Raw genomic sequence first — 25,625 nt, 5'->3', positions numbered from 1 at the left:
GCTGCGTCCTGTTGTTTACACTCTTCTCTAACCACTTGTGCAGCTGTTTATTCGTTTTCATTAGTTTGTTTCGAAATGCGTGGACTTTCAGCAGAACAACGTCGAAAAGTTGTGTACAAATGGTGCACAGAACGTGGACTGTCACTGAGAAAGATAGCAAAAATGGAAGGAGTAATTGAAAAAGCCGTGCAAAATGCAATCAGGAAGTTCGGTGAGGATAACACCTTTAAGGATAAACCGAAAACGGGTCGAAAAAAAGGTCCTGCTAACCCTCAGTTGGCGTTCGAGCAAAAGAAGGAGGGCCAAAAAAGTGGACAGTTCGAAGTCAAATGTTCTTCGTGCTAAAGAAGGTTTGAATCTTCGAACCTTTAAGAAGCAGAAACAACCAAAACGTAGTCCGAAACAAAAAGCATCGATCAGACCGAGGGTTCGAAAGCTGTACAATACGATTCTTGCTGGAAATTTGAACTGCATAATCATGGACGACGAAACCTACGTGAAACTCGATTACAAAACCTTGCCGGGTCCACAATAGTATACGGTGCGAGAAGGGCAAGTGTTAAACCAGTCCGAGACATCGATTGAAATCGGAAAATTTGGTAAGAAAGCTATGGTCTAGCAAGCAATTTGTAGCTGCGATAAGATTTCAAAACCTTTCATCACCACTGCATCAATTAACAGCGAAATATACATCAAGGAATGTTTACAAAAACGACTTCTACCCATGATTCGAAGCCACAAGGATCCTGTTGTCTTCTGGCCAGTTCTTGCTTCTTGCCACTACTCGAAATCATACTATATACTACATTTGGTATACTACCAGAAATGTCACTTTCGTCCCAAAAGACATGAATCGACCAAATTGCCCACAACTTGGACCAATTGAGGAATTTTCGGCATTAACGAAGGCACATCTTAGGAAACATGTCTCGGCAGCCGAAACCATTCAACAGTTCGAAAAAGATTGGAAAAAATTGTGGAAAACTTGTTGCCAAGAAGTCTGTACGAAATTTAATGAGGAACGACGTTCGCAAGAAAGTGCGCCAGCTAGTCTACAATGGCTAAGTAGCAAATGTTGAGAATAATATTCTGTTGTTGTAGTCTAATATTATCAGTATATCGAATAAAATTTGAATATCTAACACTTGTGAATTATTTACAGCGAAATCAAAGTACGTCCATTTGAGCCAATGTGCGGATGAAATTCTGCGTTTTCAAAAAGTCGTGTATTAAAAAGGAAGTGAAAATTAAGGTTCTGGACACATTACTATGCGGTATTACTATGTGAAAATTCGCGAAACTGTTTGGAATTCATCATGCCAGTGTTCAGGAATCAGAACAAATTGGCTCAAATGGCACGTTCCCCTCGATAATTGGAGATTTGTGCCTTGCCATCAATATGTTTTTAGCATCATTTTCCGGATATATAAGAAGGAAGCATTGAAAGGAAATGGCAAGGGTTGGACTAGGAGGATGGGAAAATTGACGACACAAAAACACATAAAAGCAAAAGTAAATTCTGCACCCCTAAGGGATGCTGAACAATATGCTGGGGATCACATTTAGTGGAAGCAGAAGTAAATTCTGAACCTCAATGAGGTCCCGAACAGTCTGCTGTTAATAAAACCTCCAAGCCCCGAGAGGATTTAGAGATCTTATAAAAGCGACATCATTCTGCACTCCCGAAAGAATGCAGAACAATTCGCAGTATATACGAGCAGAAGTAAATTCGGTACCCCCTAAAGGATGCCAAATAATTTGCTAAACCCTATTTAAGGTGAATACAGAAAGGATTCATTCACTCCAGGAAGAACGATGAACCCTTCTGACTATAGCTCCTTACCACATTGGATGAGAAACGAGAGAATATCCTTTAATTTTAGCTCCGCATACACAGACTCAACCATGTATGGAGAACCAAAAACCCGGATACGTAGTTGCGTCAATGCGGGACAGTTACATATCAGATGATATGAAGTAGCGATTATGGTACTTCATATCACTCAAAACACACGAATAATACTTGTTTTAGGAACACATGTAGTGGTTTAATGCACAATAACGCCTCTAGAGCAGCAGTAGGAGTTGTCGTGAATGCTCCTGTCATCGCCATTAGGACCATCCTTTGGAGATGATTTAGCTTTGACTGAACTGTCGCGACTTCTCCTTTCTGCCACCATACAACACATCCATATGCTAAAATTTGTCTAATAATAGTTGTGTAGATCCAATGAATGTATCTGGGTTTGAGTCCCCCTCGTCTGCATTGCCCGAAAGCCATGCAAGCTCTTTTAATCCTGAAGTCAATGTGAGCAGACCAATTCAGTTTTGAGTCAAGAATAACCCCGACGTATTTAACTTGATCGACCACAGTCACCTCTGAACCAAAGAACTGAAACGGACGAGCTCCTGTGATTATCCTACGATGAGTGAAAAGCACCATTGATGTTTTGCCCCGATTTACAGATAATCCAACCTGACAACACCATTGTTCAACAGATCGCAGGGCTTGCTGCATTAAATCAAAGAGAGTGTTAATGCTTATACCGGTCATCAATATATGATAATCGTCGGCAAAACCATAAGTCGGAAATCCAAGGTTATTAAGTTTCCTTAACAAACCATCAGCGACTAGGTTCCATAAAAGTGGGGATAGTACACCACTTTGAGGACACCCACAGACACTCAGCTTTCTAATCTCTGCTTGCCGAAGCGATGAACAAAGAAGTCGATTGCTAAGCATTTAGTGTATCCAATTTGTGATACTTGAAGGTATGCCATGACCACGAGCTGCTTCCAGAATTGAATTGAAAGACACTTTATCAAAAGCACCTTCAATATCTAGGAAAACTCCCAAGCAAGATTGCTTTTGTGAGAAAACTTTTTCAATGTTGTACACAACATCATGTAACAGGGTTGTAGTGGACTTTCCACGCTGGTAAACATGTTGCATTCCATGTAGCGGATGCACGCCCAAACTAACATTTCTGATATAGTGATCTACTATGCGTTCCACTGTTTTAAGAAGAAATGAGCTTAGACTGGTAGGCCTGAAACTCTTCGCTTCCTCATAAGTGTCGCGACCGTCTGTGGGAATAAATTTGACAATTATTTCCTGCCAGGCTCTTGGAATATATCCTGTCGCAAGACTAAAAGTAAGTATTTTCTTCAAAACATGTTTGAAATGTTCATACCCTTTCTGCAGTAACACTGGGAAAACTCCATCCATTCCAGGCGACTTGTACGGAGCGAAACTCTCAACTGCCCATTTGACCGATTGAATCGTCACAACGCTTCGAGCAAGGGCCCAAGAATCGTAACTACCTGAAAAAGTCTCGGGAAGAGCTGCCGTTGATTGATCCATACATCCTGGAAAGTGAGTGTTAAAAAGATAGTGAAGTACATCACCTTCATCAGACAAGTGTTCACCATCTGAAGTTCTTAAGAATCTGACATTGAAGTCCTTAGACTTCGAAAGTAAATTATTTAATCCGTTAGCCTCGTTGAGACTAGAGACATTTGTGCAGAGGCTTTTCCAACCACTTCGCTCAAACGATCGAAGAGCATTTTTGTAAGTCCTTCGAGCCGACACGAATGCCTCCGACTGTGGCAGCACAAATATCCCGAGTTGTGAGCTCCGATATGAGAGAAACATCGAGAGCACTATTTGCAAGTCACATGCAAGTCAAAATCGTTTTTTTTTTCAGCAGTTTTATTACCTTTCCATAGCGATAGGCATAATTCGCATCTTTCTATTTTTGGATATGTAAGAAAGAAATATTTCGTGTTAATTTGATTAGTACCTTTTTAAAATAGAAGAAGCTACAGCCAACACAATTTACAGGTACATGCAAATATTTAAATTATTGGTGTAAAATAGTTATTCAAACACTAGAAAATTATTCTACAGTTCAAAAGCGATAAACTTGTTCGTAATATTTCTCCTAGAAGTAACCGTTCCCGAGATATATAGACGTGATATTGAAAGTATGCAATTGTTGAATTACGTCACTTCAGCAAGTTATGTGTGGTTATATATTCAAGTTCAACTATTATGCATGTGAAGTTTTGTAAATACCTATAAATTGTAACGCCAAAAATTTTGAACGGCGTTGATCAAATTAACACCAAATGTGGCTATTAATATTAGGTTTTAAAAAAATATTGAAAATCATTGCACTTGTTCTAGCTTATCTAGATTTCCCATAACTTCTTCCATAACACCATTTCAATTAAATGTCTAGTTTTCGAGATACAAGAAAGTGCATGCACATATTCATACACCCTTTTCAATAAAAAGCCTTGAGTGGAAGCATCTGACATACTGAAAACGTATGCAAAGTATCAATAAAGCCGGCGTGTGTGGGATCTGATCCATTTCTGGAATTGCTCGCGACAGCTGCGAATATCTAACTGATTTTGTCGCAACCACAGATCGCCAGCCAGATCGGAAATTTCTCGATGAATTTGAATACTTCTAATCATCCAGACGGCTTATGGAACTGGTCGTTCTGAGATTATCCGGATCTGCATGCTTATCGGATGCTCTTTGATGATACCGAATGCGGTTGGATGATAATTCCCGAAACTGTTGTTTTCGATCCACATAAGCTATTTAGGAATATCAAACTTAACGAGTGCTAGTAGATTCGCGGCAGCCATTTCGAAAATAGTTTTGCTAGTTGCTTTCACTAGCAAGTTCACTAGTTCCACCCGAAGTGGAATCCGATCATAGGGTTCCCTCGAAATTTTCCGAGAACGGAAAACTACTAATGAAATATGATTTACAAAATTTGTTTAATTCAATTTCTCCTCTCACTCCGAATGATTGCATCCCTTTCCTTCTTACACCATCTATCTAATTATGTATTACTGGTTCTTGCTGTTTTTACCTACATTTTCTTCAATTTTAGTTCTGTTTTAATAGTTTTGAGATGTTTGCGAAGATCCGTCTTTATACAGCGTTCGCCATCTAACTTTTTTTAACTAGCGGTTATTTCGACATTGGTAACCTCAATGTCACTTCTGATTTGACAGAAACTTAGTTTCATCCTTCCGCTGAACGAAAATGGCTGTGTATACGCTTGAGGAACGCGTGAAAATTGTCGTATCTGGGGTACGGAAAACCCGCACGTTATCATGGAGAAGCCGATGGATCCTCAGAGAGTGACGGTTTGGTGCGGATTTTGGTCTCGCGGCATCATTGGCAGCATTTTTCTTCGAAAATGAGGCAGGAGCCGCCGCAACGGTCAATGGCGAACGCTACCGCGCCATGATTAGCGATTGGTTCTTCCCGTTACTTGAAGAGGAAGACTTGGACACCATTTGGTTCCAACAAGACGGCGCTCCGTGCCACACAGCCAACGCTACGATTGATCTTCTGCGCACAGTCTTCGAAGATCGGATTATCAGTCGAAATTCGGATGTCGTTTGGCCGCCTCGGAGCTATGATTTGACGCCGTTAGACTATTATCTTTGGGAGGCTGTCAAAGATAAGTGTTATGTGGACAAGCCAGAGACAATTCAAGCCTTGAAGGACAACATTCGTGCAGCTATAGCTGAAATAAAGCTGCATACAATCGAAAATGTACTAAAAAGCTGGACCGACCGTATGGCGTACTGCAAGGCCAGCTGAGACAGCCATTCGAATGAAATTATATTCCACAATTAACCGGAAGGATAGTACTTTAATATGAAAAAATAAATTTTGAAATCGGATGAACCGTTTGTGTTTTATTAAATGTTTAAAAAAAAAGTTACATGGCGGACCCTGTAATTGTCTAGCATTTTTCAACTGAAAGAAGTTTCCGTTATTTTGAAGTGGTTCATATATTTAGGCACAAAGTTGACTCCATTGGCCGGTGCCGAACCACTTCACCCCGTTTCGAGGATAGTGGCAGATTGCTAATTCAAGCCAAAACAGAGTTCATTGTTTGTACTGCCTTATGAATGGCAAGAGACTGTTGTCAAGGCACTATTTCGTGTAAATCGCACCGTTTATCGATCCGTAACTTATTGAGGGAGCGCCTCTATCACCACATCCACTAATCGCCTGCCACATCAGGAAGTCTTTTCGATAATCTCTTTTTTTTTTCAAATACCCTCCGGAACATTCAACTTAGACTTGGCAACAGTAAAAAAAAACATGCTACGAGCATAAAATGGCGTAAAAATAGCATTAACTTTACGTCTGCTTAGCAGTTCATGTTGAAATTGATTAAAACCGACAACAGGAAAGACTTCTTTCGGAATATTAGGCATAAATAATGAAAAATAAAAGTTTGTTGAAATAAAAAAAATTGTTCAAATAAATAGAGCAACCAAATTGAAACATTGTAAAAATCTGGAAACTGAAAGTAGGAGAAAGAAACTTTTGCGATTGTAGCCTGTTACGACATAGAAGCAAAACCCCATCGGGTATACTATTGGTTAAGTTTTTTGATGTCGTCAGATTTCGCACAGCTTATTTTGGTTGGTTGGCTTATAGTCGATAGGAAATTTTTTATATCAAATTGTAAACTGTTTTTAGATGATGAATTCGAAATTATAGCGAATATAGATGATATAAGATTTATAAGAGCCCTTTTACAGTATTACTACTAACTTGAACTAACTAAACCGAACATAAACGCTCGATAAACGCTTCCACCTTCCAAATCTCTAATCGCAGGTTAAACTATCAGTCTTATCAATTGCTCTAGACAGGCTTTCAGTTCTATTTTGGCCACACAAACTAATAACCATCGAAACCCTGCAGATATTTACTGGTCTGTTCTTATGCTTCGGCTCAAAATGCGTGTGGGAAAACAACCGTCGGCACTGTTTCTATGTTGTAGCAGCAGGGGCAAAAATAGCGTAAAATAGCATTGTCATACTTCTCACAACACCCGTCGTAGTCCGTTCATCAGGCATGACAGTGTATTCGACTCGTCTGTTGAACGAAGAGAAACTGTATGTGTTCTCTGCTCGTTCGCTCCATGCCGATAGGCCTTTGGTATATCTGTTTGGCTCCGTCAGGCAGTGGGCTCAAGTGGGCGGTGGATTTTAATCTGTTAATTTTAGAAAATACCGGTACCCATAGCGGTCGGAAAATTTTTCTTTATGAGACAATTCATAAAACAAGCAAACAAGAAGAGACTGTAATTTAAAATAAAATATTTTTTTGAATCTATCGAAATATTATCTTTTAATATTGTCCACAAATGCTCGATAAAGCTTAGGTACCCGCTTCCTTCCAGGAACTGCTGGGTCAATTTTCATTAACTAAAATTCAAATGAAAGATCCCATAGACCGATAGCCTAGAACCAAATTGTATCCGATTCGACTTCCGGAATAACGGGGCAAAATGTTTTTAAGTTCACTTTATTTTATAGCCATCATCTATTTGTTGATATTTATTCCGAATCTGATTAGGAAAAATATGTGTAAAAGAATAAAAAAAAGCACTAGATTCTATCATAAACCGTTGAAACAATATTCATATACTAAAATTCAAATAAAAGAGCATAAGCCCATCGACTGCTATTGAATTTTATCCAGACCCGTGTCAGGTGCCGAATGGACGGGGTCCAAATGTTCAAAAGAATGCAAAATCTTATGATCGCGTATAGCCTACTATGAATTTTTTTCCAGATCCGATTTGCAGTTCCGGGGTAACGAGGTCAAATGTGTCAAACGACATTGAGTGCATTTGATTTTCTCAGGAATCGATGAAATAATTTTCGCATGCTAGTATTCAAATGAAAAGTTTTGTGGTCCCATTGCTTGCTAATGGGTTTTTTAGTTAAATTTTAAGTCTTTATTCAAAATGACGATGCAATTTATAGAAAAAATCGTCTATCTTATCTAAAATATTGGCTTGTAAGCAGATAACCATAAAAATTTGCTTGGCTATTCCGATATTGGGAATAGTTGTTAAAAAAATCTTAAACTGAGCTACCATCAATTTATCATACTAGGTGAATTCAAACAGATTTTTTTCAGATTTGACTTCCAGTACAGGATGATATGTTAAAAAAAATGTAGACAGGAGTGAAATCCTTTCAACTGGTCAGACATTCTACTAGTTGGTAGGAAGTAGTTCTAGTTGTAGGACTCCGAATTGGAATTCGATTCGATCGATTTCTCAGAAGCGGCGTAGCCGAGTTTCACAAGCTTAGAATAAAATGGAAGATTGTACGGTCCCATTGATTGCTGTTGAATTTTATCTAAGTACTAAGTACTGATTCCTGATGAGTGTTAGAAATAGGAGTGTTAGAACCGGCAAATAAGTGACGTTACAAAAAACTGGTTTTCAAAATAGGACCTTAAACCATTCCGGTTTTGTTTCACGCGCATAAATAAATAAAATAAGCAATCAATTCAAATATACTGTGCTTTGAATACAAATATATTTTGTTTAATTGTTGCTTTCGTGCGTTTATTGTGTGTAGATTCAATATTGTTTTTAATATGCACAAGATTCGATGCGGACTCGCCTGAGGGCGCCATGCTCGCAGAAAAGATTGCCAATGATTTGTTCGTGAGAGCTGGTTTATAAAGCAGAGTGAAGAGTCAGCATAAACCAGCAATAAACCTTTTTCGAAATGATACAAAATTCAAGAACATTTTGAAACCAGCCTTACGATCAACAATAAATTTATTCGCAATGAATAAACTGTCATTTTGATAACTTTTTTCTTGATCATGTGGGTGTGTCATGTGGGGTCGTCAAATGGTGAGATAACTAAGCCCTCACAAGTTCCTATCTCATGCCTTCCCGAGCGTCTATGATGACATTTGGTCAATAGAACGGCGTCGACTGGGTGCTATCGCCTTCTGCGTTAGTAGCAGAATGAGAGGGTGCGAAATGGCTTGTAGGTTGAAGTCCATCCTAAAGTGCAATATTTATCATGTTGTTTCTGTTGTTTGTTGCATTATTTGTTATATATTGAATTTAATTATATTACATTGTATTATTTTTTAGGCGATATTTTTTATGTGGTTTTTTATGCGAAGTTTCATAGTGCGGTTTTTTATGCGAATTTTCAAAGTTATGCGGTTTTTTTATGCGGTTTTTTATGCGGTACGTAAACTCACATAAAAAAAGACTTCAGTGTATATTGTGTAATGTTATATTATATTTTTTTGGGAACACTGTTCAATTTGAGTTTGTTGTGATTTTCGGTCCGTATTTTATGCGTTTTTAAGTTGTTTCTACGTAATCGTTTCGCTTAAGTTTTTGATGAGTGATTGACCGTTTGCTGTCTGAACCGGTTTAAAGTGTTGTTTTTGGTCGTCAGCTGTAAATCGGATAGTGATTTGCATTCTTTCGTTCTGTGCCTAGTGCTATACGCTGTGCTGCGATTTGAACAATAAGCAACCGACTCGATCAAGCTCCCCGCATACCCCTGTTCTGTGTGAAGCCTAGTTAAAGGCGCTTTCCTGCCGTTGAGATAAGCATGGAGAAGAATTGTGCCAAGTGCTGCCAGGTTATCACCGGCATCGACTCAGTTGTCTGTCGTGGATACTGTGGTCGTATGTTTCATATGGCATGTTCTGGTGTCTCCCGTGCTCTTTTGGGCTATTTCACTACGCATCGTAAAAATCTCTTTTGGATGTGTGATGACTGTGCGAATTTATTCGAGAATTCACATCTTCGATCTATTACAAAAGCGGCAGATGAAAAGTCTCCATTGATGTCACTCACGGAAGCAATAAACGGCCTACAAAGCGAGATCAAATCGTTGTCCAAGCCAACACCACAAGCACCTAAACCGTTCAATCGGCCCTGGCCATCCTCTGAATATCGTCGTCCAGCCAAGAGGCCTCGCGGACCTGATCTCGAAGGTTTTGCGTGTCAAACCGGGTCGAAACAAATAGGGGAAAGTGTCGTTTGTGTTCCAGTGTGTGAACAACCAATTGATAAATTTTGGTTGTATTTGTCACGCATTCGCCCGGATGTCACCAACAATGACATTTCCGCTATGGTACGTGCCAATTTGGGAATGACTCAGGATCCAGTGGTAGTCAAGTTGGTTGCCAAAGGTTCTGACATTAGCAACATGACGTTTGTCTCGTTTAAAGTTGGCCTCGATCCTGCTTTGGAATCCGTTGCTTTGGATCCAGCAACTTGGCCACAAGGTATATATTTTCGAGAATTCGAGGAAAAGTCTACTCAAAAATTTCGGAACCTTACTCCTGCGAATTCGTCTCCAACGCCTACATTAACGGAAGTAACGGACGTAGCTGTCCAGCAATAACTGAATGCAGAACACTGGGACGCACTGTTGATGGCAATGTGGAAGCCTCCGACCCCTCCGACCCAGACCTGCCGCCGCAGCCAGCGTTCTTCAGTCGTCCCGGTCCTGCGGGCGGATGTGGTGAAGGGGGCTTTCAAACTTTCCACCTTGGCAAGTATTCGTCAATTTCTAGTTTTGCTTGTGCTGATTCGTTTTCCGGTTCCAGTTCGATTTTTTCAATCCAGACACCGGGACGCACCGCAGTTGGTTTTATGGAAGCCTCTGACCCGCTCGCTACAGTCGAGCCATTGCAGCCAGCGCTCATCAGACGTCCCGGTCCTGTGTGCGAGATCGGTGATGAGGTCTTCCAACCCGCCACCGCCGGCAAGTATACAAAACGTTTGGACAATACCGGCATTAACTTCTTTCCTGCTTCCAGCCCGCAATCGGTTCTATTGTATTACCAAAACGTCGGCGGTATGAATACATGCCTGACCGATTACTTACTGGCTTGTTCGGATGAATGTTTTGATATTATCGCGTTAACGGAAACTTGGCTGAGTGATAGTACCCTCTCTACGCAAGCATTTGGCACCAATTATGAAGTTTTCCGTGGCGATCGTAACCCATGCAACAGTTCGAAGAGTTTCGGTGGTGGCGTGCTCGTTGCTATTCACCGCCGCTTGAAAGGACGGCTAATTATTAGCGCATCTGGGAGTTGTGTCGAGCAGGTATGGGTGCAAATTAAACTGAGCGACTGTTCGTTGTTTCTCTGTGTGGTTTATATTCCACCGAATCGGACTCGCGATTTATCATTGATTGACTCGCATATTCAGTCATTAGAAGATGTCATTGCTGCCCATATGCATCCGGCAGATGAAATACTTATCGTCGGTGATTTCAACTTTCCAAGCCTGAAATGGCTCACAGCTTCCGATGGTTTTCTGTTTGCAGATCCAATGCATTCCTCGTTTCACGCTGGTATTATCAACTTGCTTGACCGGTACAGTTTTAATTTACTGCGTCAAGTAAATCACGTTAAAAATGAGCACAATAGAATCCTCGATCTATGTTTTTCAAGCAACTCGGACTGTGCACCTAAAATCAGCGCAGCACCCTCTCCTCTGGTGAAGTCCGTTAGGCATCATCCTCCTCTGCACATTGAGCTTGAATGGAATCGATCGTTGAACAATTGCAAGATATCTCACATCGTCAGATATAATTTTAAAAGAGCTGACCACAATAGTATTATTGCATTTCTTACAAGCACTGACTGGAGTGAAATTCTTGACAATGGCGATGTTAATCTTGCAGCTCAAACATTTTCCAACGTTCTGATGTATGCTATTGACCAATATGTCCCTAAACCAATTAGTAAGCCACCCGAACAAGTACCGTGGCAAACCGTAGAACTACGACGACTGAAAAGTTTAAAAAGGACAGCACTAAAGAAATATTCCAAGAACGGAGGTTTGTTGCTCCGGCGAAACTACGTAGAAATCAACAAAGTTTACAAAAAGACAGCTGAACGTTGCTATGCCAACTATTTACGCTGTGTACAGAGGAGATTAAAGTCTAATCCAAAATCATTCTGGAAGCACGTTAACGAGCAAAGGAAGGAGTCAGATCTTCCTTCATCTATGTTTTACAATGAACAGACAAGTTCTAGCATGCAGGAAATTTGCGAAATGTTCATGAGAAAATTCTCTGAGATATTTTCTAGAGAAATCTTAGCACCTTCCCAAATCACCCAGGCGGCACTTAACGTTCCCGTTTTGGGACAGTCAATGAATTCAATGAACATAAGCGCAAGTTCCGTAAAAACAGCAATCGCAAAAATGAAGTCTTCATACTCTGCTGGACCCGACGGTATCCCGGCAGTTATTTTGAAGCGATGCTCTAGTGGTATTATAGTACCTCTATGTCTTCTGTTCCGACTGTCACTCATGACTGGAGTATTTCCTGATATCTGGAAATCTGCTTATATGTTTCCTGTGCACAAAAAAGGAGACAAGAAGAACGTCGACAATTACCGTGGTATCACCGCTCTTAGCGCCATTCCTAAATTGTTTGAGCTTATCGTTTTGGAACCTATTTTTAATCACTGCAAGCAGTACATCGTTGAAACTCAACACGGGTTCATGCCAAAACGCTCAACGGCCACTAACTTACTAACTTTCACGACGTTTATAACGGATGCTATGTCTAAACGTCATCAAACGGACGTTGTCTACACTGATCTCTCTGCTGCTTTTGATAAAATTAATCACGCTATCACTATTGCCAAATTGGACAGACTGGGCTTCGGTTCCAACATTCTTCGGTGGATTCAATCGTATCTTTGCAATCGACGGCTGGCGGTTAAGATCAATGAAAATGTTTCCAAGGAGTTTTTTGCTTTTTCTGGTATTCCACAAGGCAGTCATCTCGGACCACTGATATTTCTACTGTATTTCAACGACGTGAACTTTTCATTGAAAGGTGCACGATTATCTTTCGCGGACGACCTAAAGTTATTCCAAATTATCAAGACTCTTGAAGATGCCTGTCTCCTTCAAAGTGAGCTTGAAATTTTCTCCGAGTGGTGTGAAATTAATAAAATGTCGCTAAATATCAGCAAATGCTCGATTATCACCTTCACACGAAAAAAAACACCAATTCGTTTTAATTATTGTCTTCGAGGATCAGTGATTGATAGAGTCAATTGTGTCAAAGATCTTGGCGTTCTTCTCGACGAACAATTGAATTACAAGCAGCATATTTCGTACATCGTGGCAAAAGCTTCTCGTTGTCTAGGATTTGTCATGAGAACCACCAAGCAATTCACAGATATATATTGTTTGAAATCTCTCTACTGCTCGCTTGTACGGTCAACACTCGAATATTGTTCGTCAGTATGGAATCCTCATTTTCATAATGGAGCTTTAAGACTTGAATCAATACAGCGCAGATTCGTTCGTTTCGCTCTTCGTCGTTTGCCCTGGAATAACCCTCACCAGCTGCCTAGTTATGAAAGCCGTGCGATGCTCATCGGACTCGATACTCTACAAGTACGCCGAGATCTGTTCCGTGCAATGCTGATTGCCGATATTTTGACGAACAATATTGATTGCCCTGCACTACTTAGTGAAATCAACATCAACGTTCGTTCTAGAGCTCTTCGCAACAACAACCTCCTCAGAATGCCTCTACGTCGTACTAACTACGGAATCAACGGTGCCGTTATTGGATTGCAGCAAACCTTCAATGGCGTATCGATGGGATTCGATTTCCATTTTCCTCGTAGCAGAATAAAAGCGAATTTTTTGAATATTCTTAGAAATAATCATTAGGACTTTAGTTTGTCTGTTGATTAAAATATATAAATAAATAAATAAATAAATAAATATTGTGCTGTATTATATCATATTATGTTGTATTATATTGTGTTATATTATATTCTATTATTTTATATTCAGTTATATCACAGAGAACAGATATCCAACAGACATTCATACGTGCAAAGTCGTGGGCAACGGTGATTTTTACCGGATTTTCACTTGTATGCTTTACACAACTTTTTGAAAAAGTTTGTACTAGCTTGGATGCCTGTTCTCTGTAGTTATATTATTATTATATCCTGTTATATTGAATTATATTATATCACATTGTATTGTATGATATTATATTATATAGGATGTGATATATTATGTTGTATTGTATTATATTACATATTTTTATATTAATTTATATTATATGATATTGTATTATGCTCAATTATATCGACAACGGGGAGGGGCAGGGAGTGCATCAGGGTATCTTACAAGTGAATGACTGGATGATGGAGTGGATTGCCAACCTGAGCCACGTGGGGGAAGCTTTGTGTTTCTCCCTGAAGGTCTGAAATGAGTAAGACGCACCCTTCTAACAAACAAACCATCAGGCGGGTTTAAGCTGGTATAGCGAAATTATGTATTATATGGCTGGATGTTCTTGCTGGAAGGCACCGGGTCCTCAAAACCCATTTTGGCCTTCTTAACAGCAGTTATATAAAAGCTATATGATAATCAAATTCGAATCTACTGTAAGTCTACCCGGATACACTGGTAATGCCTTGAACTGATGGTGGCTTCACACATACATATACATATACATCATGTTTGTGTGTCATGTCAATTTTGAATGCAATAAGTAAGAATATCTTATATTTTAATTACGACTTTGAGACTTTTTCTGAATGAAAAAACGTCTTGCGCTTTAATTTTTATCGTATTTTCTTTAAGAATTATAAATAATCGCCTTGAAAAAATGAGTGAAACTCAGAACTAGATTTATGAATGAATTGAACTGACAATATTGTTTTAAAAAGAACGCTTGCAAGCAATATTAAGGGTGTATGCATTAGTTCGGGTGAAAGGTTTTATAGAAACTTTAAAAACTATTATACACTGAGGTCTTTTTTACGCGTAGGATACGTACAGCGTAAAAAAAATACAAAAACCACGAACTTTTGGAAATCCGCATAAAAAGCGCTAAACTATACATTTTTTATGCATGAGACGTCGAAATCTGGTGTAACCAAAAGAAAAATTTTTTTTGAGAAAAATAGAAAATTTTCTCTGTCAGAGAGTTGACATAAACAAAAATTTCGGGATGACATCAGAACTTGACGTTTCATGCATTTCTAAGACAAAACAAGAACACCGCGTTAATTCGGAAATCCGCATAAAAGCACACATAAAAAAATTCCTCAGTGTAGTACTTGTCAAAAGAGGCACTAATTATAGTAAGAGCTGTGCGCCGATCAAAATTGTCAACATCGGCGGCTGAAATGTCTTTTTGACCAGCGGCGGCGGCGAATCGGCGTGACGCTATTTCCTGAAAACATCGGCGGCGGAGGCGGCGCGATTCGGCGTAATCAATTATAAACATATTAACAATTTTAATATTGATTCACACAGGACAATTTCTCTATCTTATTGTTTTGTCGACCTACAATCAACGATCCTAATGTTTATGTGATCCATTAAAGCCAACGTAGTGAATAGAGATGGTAAATGGTTTCGAATGCATCGAATTAGAAGAGAAATTGAGATGAGTATAAATGCAATTATTTGGAGATGGTTGACTATTGTTTAAATAAATATTTCATTCATATACAAAGGGTTTTTTTTATTATGAGCAAGAAATATGAAGTTTTATTCGGAACTATTTTTCAAATCGCTTTTTACATAGTTGATAATTATCATGTATAAAAATCGTTTTATCAACTCAAAAAATTTTGTATTTCTTTTTCATACGTATGTAATTAACATAAAATCGATTTGGCTCTCAAATTCATTCAGATATCAAAAATAATATCAAATTAACAAATTCAAATTTTAAATACTTCACATTTGTAACGATTTCTTATAAAAACGGGTAAATTCATTTGAAAAGTCATAGTAGAAGTAGAAGAAAATGTTTTTACTTTGAGTTGGTAACGTTGATCTTAATTTATTGTGCGAAAACTAACGTTTATTTAAAATGGAGCATGAAACTTTGTTCAATACCATTTTTCAAATGCCCGGAAATAACAAATAAAGTATCCAAAATAAATGGTACTCGATCGCTAAACATTCTAGTACCCGAGAAATCAACACTACACTGGTTTCTAAAAAAATGTTAATCGGAAAAAACCTTACATTATTTATTTTTTTCGGAAGAACCCTCCTTTTCTTGGTTCCATTTTTCATTTTCAGATGTCGCGACCGATAATGTGCCAATAGCTCAAAACCTTTTAAATAAAGACAGAAAATAGGCTTTGAATCAAATGACATTGGCTTCGGTTGACATCGGTAGTACTGATTTTCAGTATAAGTAGGAGGAAAGTAACTGTACTGTAATTTTCAATGAATTTTCATGAAAACTGTAAACAATTTTCCACATTGATAAAATCATTTTTTCGGCTGATGTAATATTATCGGCGGCAGGATTAAAATGTGATAACCGGCGCGCTGATCATCTTTTTCTTAAATCGGCGGCGTGTCGAAATTATCGGCGGCGGCGGCGTGGCGCGGCGGCGCACAGCTCTAATTATAGTTGTCATAAAATTTGTAATTTTTGCACAACCAATAACAAAACTCTTATAAATTATAATAAGAACCATAAGGCATTTCAATTGTTATTTGGGAGTGGTTCTAACACTTTTGAAAAATCATTTATTTTTTCTTCGTATTTTCTTCACATTTTCTACATACAAAATACCCAATCCCAACATTTTATTTTTCGGTTTTTGTTACTTTGTGGAGGTTTTACTGCTACAAAATGACGGATTGTTTCTTGTAAATTCATAGTTTTGAACTACTACCGACATTTTCGACATAATTAAAAAAAAATCAAATAAAAACGTTGGGGTCTAGAAAAACATCTACTACAACCATATTGTTTTGATTTTCTTCTGTCTTCTGATAATTGTGCGCAGAGATACAGTGGACGCCACAAATCACGATTTCTCAAAACGCGTTCTCGAAAACGCTTCTTCACCGATTTTTTTCTCAATTTTTTTCCTTGTAAAAATTACAAAATGTTCGAAAAACTCTTTGTATTACGCAAAACATTTTAATCTATTTGTTTTTAACGAAAGCTTTAAATTAAATTCGTAAAAATGTTTTTTATCCGTTTGTTTACAAAAAATTACATTTCATTTCAATGCTTCCTTTTTCAATTGTCCATTTGAATTTTTTCCGTTATATTGAATATTTATTACGTTTATCCATACTTGGCCCATAGCATCACAACTACACACTCTCCACACACCCAACATTGCTACCATCTCGCAGATAGAGCTGACGAAGGTTTTTTTCTGTGTGTATTGAGCTATGAGCTCTTGCCCGCACAAGCATCAACCGAACGACCGACCGAGCGAATGTTTGTTCGCATTCAAACATGGCGACTTGCTTTTCGTTATGAATGATGATGAAATTGTACCTCGGAGCGGTTATTTTGTCAAAATTTGCATTTTTGAAAAATTTTCATATTTTCGAGTTAGTCACACAGCCCAGATACGGAAAAGTGAGAAATTTAATTTTGCGACGAGTGTCAAAAAATGTCAACCAATCGAGTTGAAACTTACACGTAGATCACTGGACGGATCGAAAGAGTCCGTTTGTAAACAAATCATCAAATTTGACCTTCGATTTGGGGTCCTTTCGGAGGATCAAAAATTTACCCAACTGGCTAGTTGTCTTCAACCAGCCAACAGCTTAGGTAACAATTGCAGCAGTGAGCGACGAGGAAAGGTTTCGCTATCATTCATCGATCGGCTCTCTCTACAGACACCAGCTCGGCGCTGCGATGTATGCGTGCCGTGGTGAATGGCGACGAACAACAAGGAGCGAGGGCAGAAAAATACGTTTCTGGTAAAATGGCGTCGTGAAACGAAAAAATCCAAACTATGGTACGAAATCAGCATTATTCTTGTCGATTTGAAGTTCAATTCAACAGAGAATAACTCAGACAATATATTCACTCGGAAATAACTTTCGACGCTCAAATGTTTGGGAAATGTTCAAGCTATTGCGACAGTAAAACAAATTCTTTTTTCAAAAATTTAAACCCACTAGTCCAAAATACAAACGATATTTCAGAGAAAAAAAAACCTAAACTATTACCCAACTATCGCCAAGCGCAAGCACTTTTTTAGTAATCGAGCACGCCGCTAGCAGCGCAAAAAGAAAAAGGAAAACCACCTCCGCCGCTCGCGCGGAGCTACGGGAAGCATAACGATCAGTCGGAAACGAGTTGTCCGCAGTTCTGGTCCACCAATGGAAACCTAGTAGTAAACTTTGGTGGTTAGTAACTATGGACGTTTTAAGCTGAACCAGACCACTTTGTTCCCACACAGGCTGCACCATTCAAGATGGCCGCCGAAAAATCAATATTAACGTGGCGACTTTAGCGTGCAGAAAAAAATGGAGAATCCGGATTACGGTTAAACTTTTGGCCACATTGTGGACATTTGGAGGATTTTTAAGCACACCTGTAACAAATTTCAACCATATTGAGCAACTAGTGTGACTGTCAAAGTGAAAAATACCAGAATTATATTTTCTCATTTCACCGGATGTTCCGGGTTAATTCCTGGTTCCGGATGTTTGGTATGCTGCGAAATTGTTTTTCGAACTGTAGTCGTAAATTGATCAAATATGAAGCGACCATTGGCAACAACTTTTTTTTTGTCGTCAATCCGTTCCTCCGGTGACCATTTCTCCGGAATCGGTCCCCAAAAGTTGACCTCGGGTGACGAGCGATGCCCTTCAACCGACGACCAAGACAAAACGCCACGGCATCATGCAGCGCAAAAGTGCGCAACACAAGCACCGCTGAATGAAGCGCTGGCCTGTGTCTGTGTGTGCGAGCAGCGAGCGCATGAAAACGGAACCATGCAAAAGTGGCCTGTGGTTCGTGACTCATGGTGATTCTGACGTCAGTGCTATCCATAATGTTGAATTTCATGTTTTCCACAAAAATAAAGAAAAATCTAAAGTATTATTCACACTTACCAGCTCCTCTAACGTCTGGCGATGTTCCTGTCCGGTCCAATCCAGGCGGCGCGGCAAAATCTGCACCATGGCCGAAACCGTCATCAATCGAGTGGTAATGGCAGTGGCGGAAAAAGGGAAAAACAAGACCAAAACAAAACTCACATAAGTCAATGAACTTTTCTTACTTTCCACCCAGACAGAACGGTACTCTGTTTGGAGGCTCGTCTGGCTGTCTTTCTAGGCCAAGGTCAAGGCCACACACTCTACTGTGCTCTACTAGCGTTGACGTTCGGTGCTTTTCTATTTCTTCTTTATCTTGACAAAATCGGTCCCATCCCTGAACACTCGCGATCGGTTGGCGGTTTCCGACTGTATCGACGGAGCTCCTTGAGCAAGTGAGTTTGACAGCTCGCCGAGAGCACGTGTGATCTAAGCAAAATATTTTGAATCGAACCAGCCAGACGACCGACGAGGGGGAAAGTACCGTTTTGTATACAATCAACTTACATTTAAATGCTCCAATTCGCGGGCCAAAACCTGGAACAAACGGAATGAAAGTTAGTCAGCTGTCAGTTCCATTCCCCAGAGTATATCCCCAGGGATCTTTTTTCACCTACCTTGGCCGTTTCCCGCAACGGTCCATTGGCCAAAAACTTGGAAATCAGGAAATATAGTTCTGTAACGAGCAAGAAACAAACATCGGATTTTGAGCGATTTGCACTTTCGTTATTTTTCATGTTGACGCTGTAAGCCAGCCCAGTCACGGGCGGAAAGGAAAGAACCGCAAAGAAAATAACCCACAAACAACTGATTCGCACGTACACATTCTCCCGTTCGATACACGAATCATACGTCGACACACACCAGTGCAAAGGCGACGAGGCACCCGAAGCAAGAGATCGGCGATGGGCGAGAACAGTGCTGCCAGATGCGAGGCCTTGATTCAAGCGAATGATTTTACGTTTCTCGCGATAACGGTCGATCGATAAACCATCTGTCAACATCTACTTTAAAAATTTTGTTATTCTTTGTAGTAAACAAAACTGAATAGTCTTTTTTTTCACCTGGTATTAAAATGAATACACAATTTGGGCATCGTTCACTTGAAAGTTCTCTTCAAAAATTTGCAGATGGTTTGAGCTGATGAATAATAAACATGATACTATTTTTTTATAATCGACCAATAAAAACTTTGCAAGAACTTTAGTTTTAGATGAAATTACCGAAAAACAATGATCAAAACAGATGGTGTTTTCGATTTAAAATTGCACTACACCGGTGTAGTGCCACATCAAGGCGTTCATAAACGAACGGAATTTATGTAAACATGAACAGTAACCATTGACTACGAAAAACGGTGCCATTGTGCATCTTGTCAAAGTCAATATTGACAAATGTTCTAAAACTTAGTTAAAAACACTCGAAATATCGGGTCTCGTACTGGTCTTACAGGCCAGTTGTATGTTCGAGCCCCAACCTGAAAGGATTCTTAGCATCAGTAGGATCGTCGTACTAGCCATGCAATGATTCTGAACGCTAAAAATTGGCTGCGAAGTCTGAAACAGAAAGGCCAAATTATACAAAAGGAATGTAATCTAAGACTTGGTAAAAATCAGGATTTATTTAGAAAATTAAATTTTCTCTAAACAAATTTACAACGTAGTTAACAAAATAAACTATTTAGGAGAAAAAATAACTGTTTATATAATTAGTAAAATTTTTATTACCACACAACGCGACATTCTTTAATTTTTTTCCCCGTACAAGCCAAATCTGCAGTCTTGTGTTACGGAAGCATTGTAGTTAACTGTTGTCAAACAGTTGCATAATATTTTTTGTTGCATTGAAAATGATCGGTTCGATATTGTAAACTAATACTAGAATTTTGAGATGATACAGGGATAACATACCACTCTAGTTATGATTTTAGAACATCGTAAAATTTAATAACAATGGAGTCCCACCCATCATACTTTATTAGATTAAAATTCTGATATCGTGTCAAACAAATCGGTACTAACATGTGATTAGGGCATATCGTGCGATATGCCCTTTTGAAAGTTATGAAAAATAATGCTCATTACTCAAGTTTTAAACATGAAATTCAAGCATATTGCGCACAATTTCGTAGATTGGGCTTCTATCTACGAGATTATATCGATTATTGTGTAAATGAAGGTTGTAAAGCCGAGCAATGAGCATTATATTTTGTAACATTCGCAAGGGCCTATTGTGCGATATGCCCTAATCACATGTTACTACCAAAATAACCTTTTTCGAAATTATTGAAGGAGAAATAATAATTGATGTTCTTTGTTTTTTGAAGTACGGCATTTTGAAAATTTGGTGTTTGGGTAGACATCAGCAAACGTTCAAGAATATGGTTTGAATTATACATGGAATAGTTTATTACGCTGATTAAATGATACTTTTCCTTAGAGATTATTTCTTAGGACTAATGGACTATTCAAACCATTCCGTGTACGAACGCTAATATTTTTCCATACGTTTAAAGTTCTAGTTTCACAGTAAATCAATGCAAAACACCTAAAACCACCTACTGGCAACTCTGGCTCATACACTGGCTGCTCTTTGTGAACCCAGAAATTTGAGCAACCGATGGTAAAAATATCCAATTTCTAATGCGAATTTCACCCGTTAAAATTCACCCTACTTACCTGAAGTCAGAACATTCCTGCTCTCCACACTTTGCAGATCCATTTTAGCACGGTTTGGGTTTGCTTGATTAATGAAATCCTTTCGAAAAAGTCATTTTACACAGCACTAAGCACTAAACACATCCGCCATTACTTAACTGCTGCTCCTCGTATGAGCGACGGAACGAACGAACGAGCGATTCACAAACCATCGTCACCCGAAGACGAAAACGAATAGCAGATAGCAACCGAAAAGCGGCGCTTCAAATTCACTCACACACACGAACGGTCTCGATTGAGCTCTTCGTTCGGAAGTCAGAGTTTGCTGGTCGCAGGGAAACTTTCAGATTATCCGTATTTTTTACTTCATTTCACTGTAATCCTGTAAGGCATCCATCGTTTCGAAGTTTCACTGATTTGTCAAACACATCACATTCCATCTATATCCATGTTCGTGTTTATTTAAACAATTATCACCGAAAAAAGCGAAATAACACGGAGCACAACCGAAAAAGCATCCGCACCGACCGATGGTTTCCTTTCTTTTGAAAGTCTGTCGATGTGTTGGTGTCAAACAATTGCATCGAGCAAATTCTAGCACTTGACAAGAGGTATGGGTGAATAACTTCGAGCAGTGGTTAGGAAGAAGACTAGGGATGTCTGATATCATGCGTTTTTTTTCTGAGAAACGGCAAATAAACTACCTGTGAATATTCAATTTGAAAATGAATTACCGATGAACTGTCACTAATAGAGAAACTAACTCAAACATCAAACGGAAGAATAAATTTTTATTTTGTGATTGAACTAGCTTTCTGTGAGCACCGAATCCTTCGGAATTCCTTTTCAAAACGTGAGAATTTAGTGGAATAACCTCTTACATACTTAAAACTTTATTTTGATCTCGAAAAGAAATGCGTAAAACGAACGGCGAAGCGATATTTACTAAAATTTCGACTAAGATAGCCTTTTTCAAAATACTCGGATACAATTAATATTTTCGATTTCTCGACAATTCAAAATGTTACGCTGATATTCGATTATGTTAATTACCGTGTTTATCAACAATTGGCCATTTTACCGAAATCAGCAAATTAATGATATCAACTTACCGGAATCTCCGTAAACAGCTTCTAGACAACCGAAACTCGGTGATTCAACAAAGTACCCATTTTTCTTCAGTGCAAAACTATGCGGTGTAAATAAGTGCATGTGGAATCAGTAGCAACTAAAAATTGAATCCGAATATAGCGATATGTTTCGTAATATTAAGAACAAATTTGTTCAATGTTCCCTCAGAGCATTCTTACGGGATAAAGATCCTCGCAACGCCAATCTACTGCATGAAATTTATTGAATTTCGCTATGATATACTCCCTCAAATATTCAATTAATGGATTTAAAAAAAGGCAAGATCGCAAAGTCATATAAATTTCAAAGTTTAAGTAAAGGCCCACAAGATTGACCAACATTGCGAATTCTGCTAATTATTTGTTCGAAAATAATGTTATAAAATAAGTTATTCATCTTAAATCATTCTCTTACCAGACATATTAAACATATTTTTCAAACAGCTCTTTGTCGCAAGATTAGTGCAATGTTAAATGAAAGTGAGAGATCCGTAGGTTTGAAAAAAGGTCATTGTAAGTAACATTTCAATTGAAATGTCGTTAGTCATTTTACCAAAGTGAGTGTTTCGTCAACAGATTGCACAATGAACAACTATGTACGACATTTCTGGTACAATGACATTGTAAATGTCATTGGTTGATGTTACATTACATTCAGTCTTATTAAAAAAATTTCTCACTCCCCTGGCCTGATCGATAGTTTTCGTACGTAAGCTGCAAACAAAACTTAGCTTGCGTGAGAATATTCCAGAAAAACTATAAAACTACAAGCTAATAACATCGTAACAGTAAATGGGTTTTCAAATAATAATAATGTTTATACTCAGTTTCTCGTTTTTTCCTTCTAATGTATATTCAGATTACGACTTTAGTATTATTTCGGAATTGACTCCATTTCGCTTCGTTTTGTTTTGTTGATATTTTTCAATTGTACGTTTTTCGTACTTTTCGAATTATTCGAAAAATAAAAATTTATCGGTCGAAGTTGCAGTTCCAGAAAAAAATCTAAGCGAACTCGTTTTGACATTACGAATTACTTATGGGTACTTAAATTTACGATACAGTTTGGATAGACGAGTGGCAGGTCGTGTCGTCGATTCTTATTATTATTATTATTAATGTTTATTTATTTAACCCCGGTTTTAACAATGATTGGTCATTCGCCGGGAGTCGATTCTACTGTGTATATGTTTTACAGTTACCACGGTTACAGTTGCAAATTACTTGTCAAATGGATAATACCGAGAATCTCAGTTGTTTTCATGTTCGTCGAGCCCTCGGCTACTCAAATCTCAGCGAAATTTGGTGAGATTCGAGAAGAAAAATCTTTGTGTGTACTAGAGATGGGCAAAACAGTTCATTTCAAAGAACCGTTCAATGATGCAGATTTCTGTTGAAAGAACTAGTTCTCCAGAGTCGTTCGTTCGCTCTATTCATAGTTGGTTTGTTTTTTCAAAGACTAAACGAGAACTTACTTCTGTAAGCTCAAGCGAGGAAAAAAAGGTCCCTCGAAGTAGAACTGAGGTTTCGTGATGAAACTTTCTTATTAGTACCGTTCTTGAAAAAAGGTTGAGCGAGCTCAAAAAACAAAAAAAAAAGATCCCTCAACATTGAACTGAGGAACTACTGTTCTAGAAAAAAGAACTATAGCTCGTTCATTCTTTCAAAAGACCTGGTTCTTTTGAACCGTTCGCGAACGAATTGCCCATCTCTTGTGTGTAGACTATTTACTTTTTACTTACATCTATAAAATGCAGGTTTTATAATAAACTAATTTATATTTGAAACAACTAAATCATTCCGGCTTTTTGTCTTAAGAAACTGAGTTATCGGTTGTGTTATAAAGCGAGCTATCCATCTGAAAGATCGTTGTAATAGCACAGACTAACAGACAGGCCACTCAAATTAGATTCTTCAATCATTTTATCGGTCATTTCGAATATTCCTTTATTTGGGACAGTACTCACATGTGTCATGATGGTGCCACGTTACCCTATCAAAAACACCCTGTTTGTCATCTAGACTGTGTTTATTTTTTTCATATACCAACAGAGTTGCCATTCATACAGAATTACATGTAATGTATTGATTTGTATACGTCCATGCGAATTTCATGCAGGATACAGATTTATTACATATAGACAAAACTACCAACACAATAAAAAATAGTCTAGATGAACAACGTTGAGTCAAATAAATGGTTACCTTCCAATATCGCGAAAAAGTTAAATATATTATCAACGCAATCCAATAATTTATTGTGACGATTCATTTTCAAATATTTTGATGAAATCAGGCATCCCTGCAAGCAGCTAATCGGTGTTGACAAACGAGGGGAAACCAACTAGTAAAAAAAACTTTTACATAACACAAGGGGTGTACAGATAATAAATAGTTCGCGCAGTACAATATAGGTGGAACTAGTGCACCACGAAAAATTATTTTTATAAGAATTTACAAATACTATCATGTCTGTTAGTCTGTGGTAATAGTTCAGATGCGTTCATGCCGTAATGGCTAGCATTTTTATCAACTGTTCTCAGTTTTTAGTCAATATTGAGCTACATTGTTAGTAGACGATCTAGAAAATTGTAAACCCACACCGGAAAGACTGCTCAATGAGCTGTGATCGATATCTGTACTAAAATGCCGTTCTATCTTATTTAGTAAGACTGTAGTTGGAAAAATTGAACAAAATATTGAATGTTTGAAAACGATATTGGTTGGAATAAACTACCCAAGCAACCAGAAGTTCCACAATTACTTAAAAAGTCCACTTTCTTGCTGCTTAAAAGTACACGCGGAACTTTTGAGAACTTGAAAGTACAGATCAAGTTCCGCGTGAACTTTCTAGCTGCTTAAGAGTGCACGTGGTACTTTTAGCAACTTGAAAGTACAGAACAAGTTCCGCGTGAACTTTTTCGCTGCATAGAAGCTGAACAATGTATTCTAGAAGCAGCTTAGAAGTTCGTTCCGCAGCGTGGCGCGTGGATAATTAATTAAAAAAATGGGCTGCTTAGAATGCTATTGATTAACTTTGAGAGCTGCTCAAGCCAAATCAGTCCCTTTTATCCGAACTTTTGGTTAGTTGGGTAGAAATGAGCCGGAAATTT

At 38.4% G+C, this 25,625-nt stretch overlaps 1 protein-coding gene across 1 annotated transcript in view; it reads right to left on the bottom strand.

Moving 5' to 3' along the window:
• The window catches only part of LOC131433152 (PH-interacting protein), a 33,106-nt gene extending 11,191 nt beyond the window's left edge, over positions 1 to 21,915 (bottom strand). Inside the window, exons 1-4 of the mRNA XM_058599989.1 lie at positions 21,404 to 21,915; positions 19,343 to 19,401; positions 19,233 to 19,262; positions 18,744 to 18,803 (exon numbers count right to left, since the gene is read on the bottom strand). Of these exons, the coding sequence (XP_058455972.1) occupies positions 18,744 to 18,803; positions 19,233 to 19,262; positions 19,343 to 19,401; positions 21,404 to 21,446 (192 nt within the window). The 5' untranslated portion in view covers positions 21,447 to 21,915. The remainder of the gene's footprint in view (positions 1 to 18,743; positions 18,804 to 19,232; positions 19,263 to 19,342; positions 19,402 to 21,403) is intronic.
• Between the last annotated feature and the right edge of the window lie 3,710 nt (positions 21,916 to 25,625).

This window comes from Malaya genurostris, chromosome 2 (genome assembly GCF_030247185.1).
Source record: "Malaya genurostris strain Urasoe2022 chromosome 2, Malgen_1.1, whole genome shotgun sequence".
In the NCBI taxonomy this organism is placed as follows: Eukaryota; Metazoa; Arthropoda; class Insecta; order Diptera; family Culicidae; genus Malaya; species Malaya genurostris.
The sequence above is the reverse complement of the archived record's forward strand: the minus strand, read 5'-3'. Positions and strand labels throughout refer to the sequence as shown.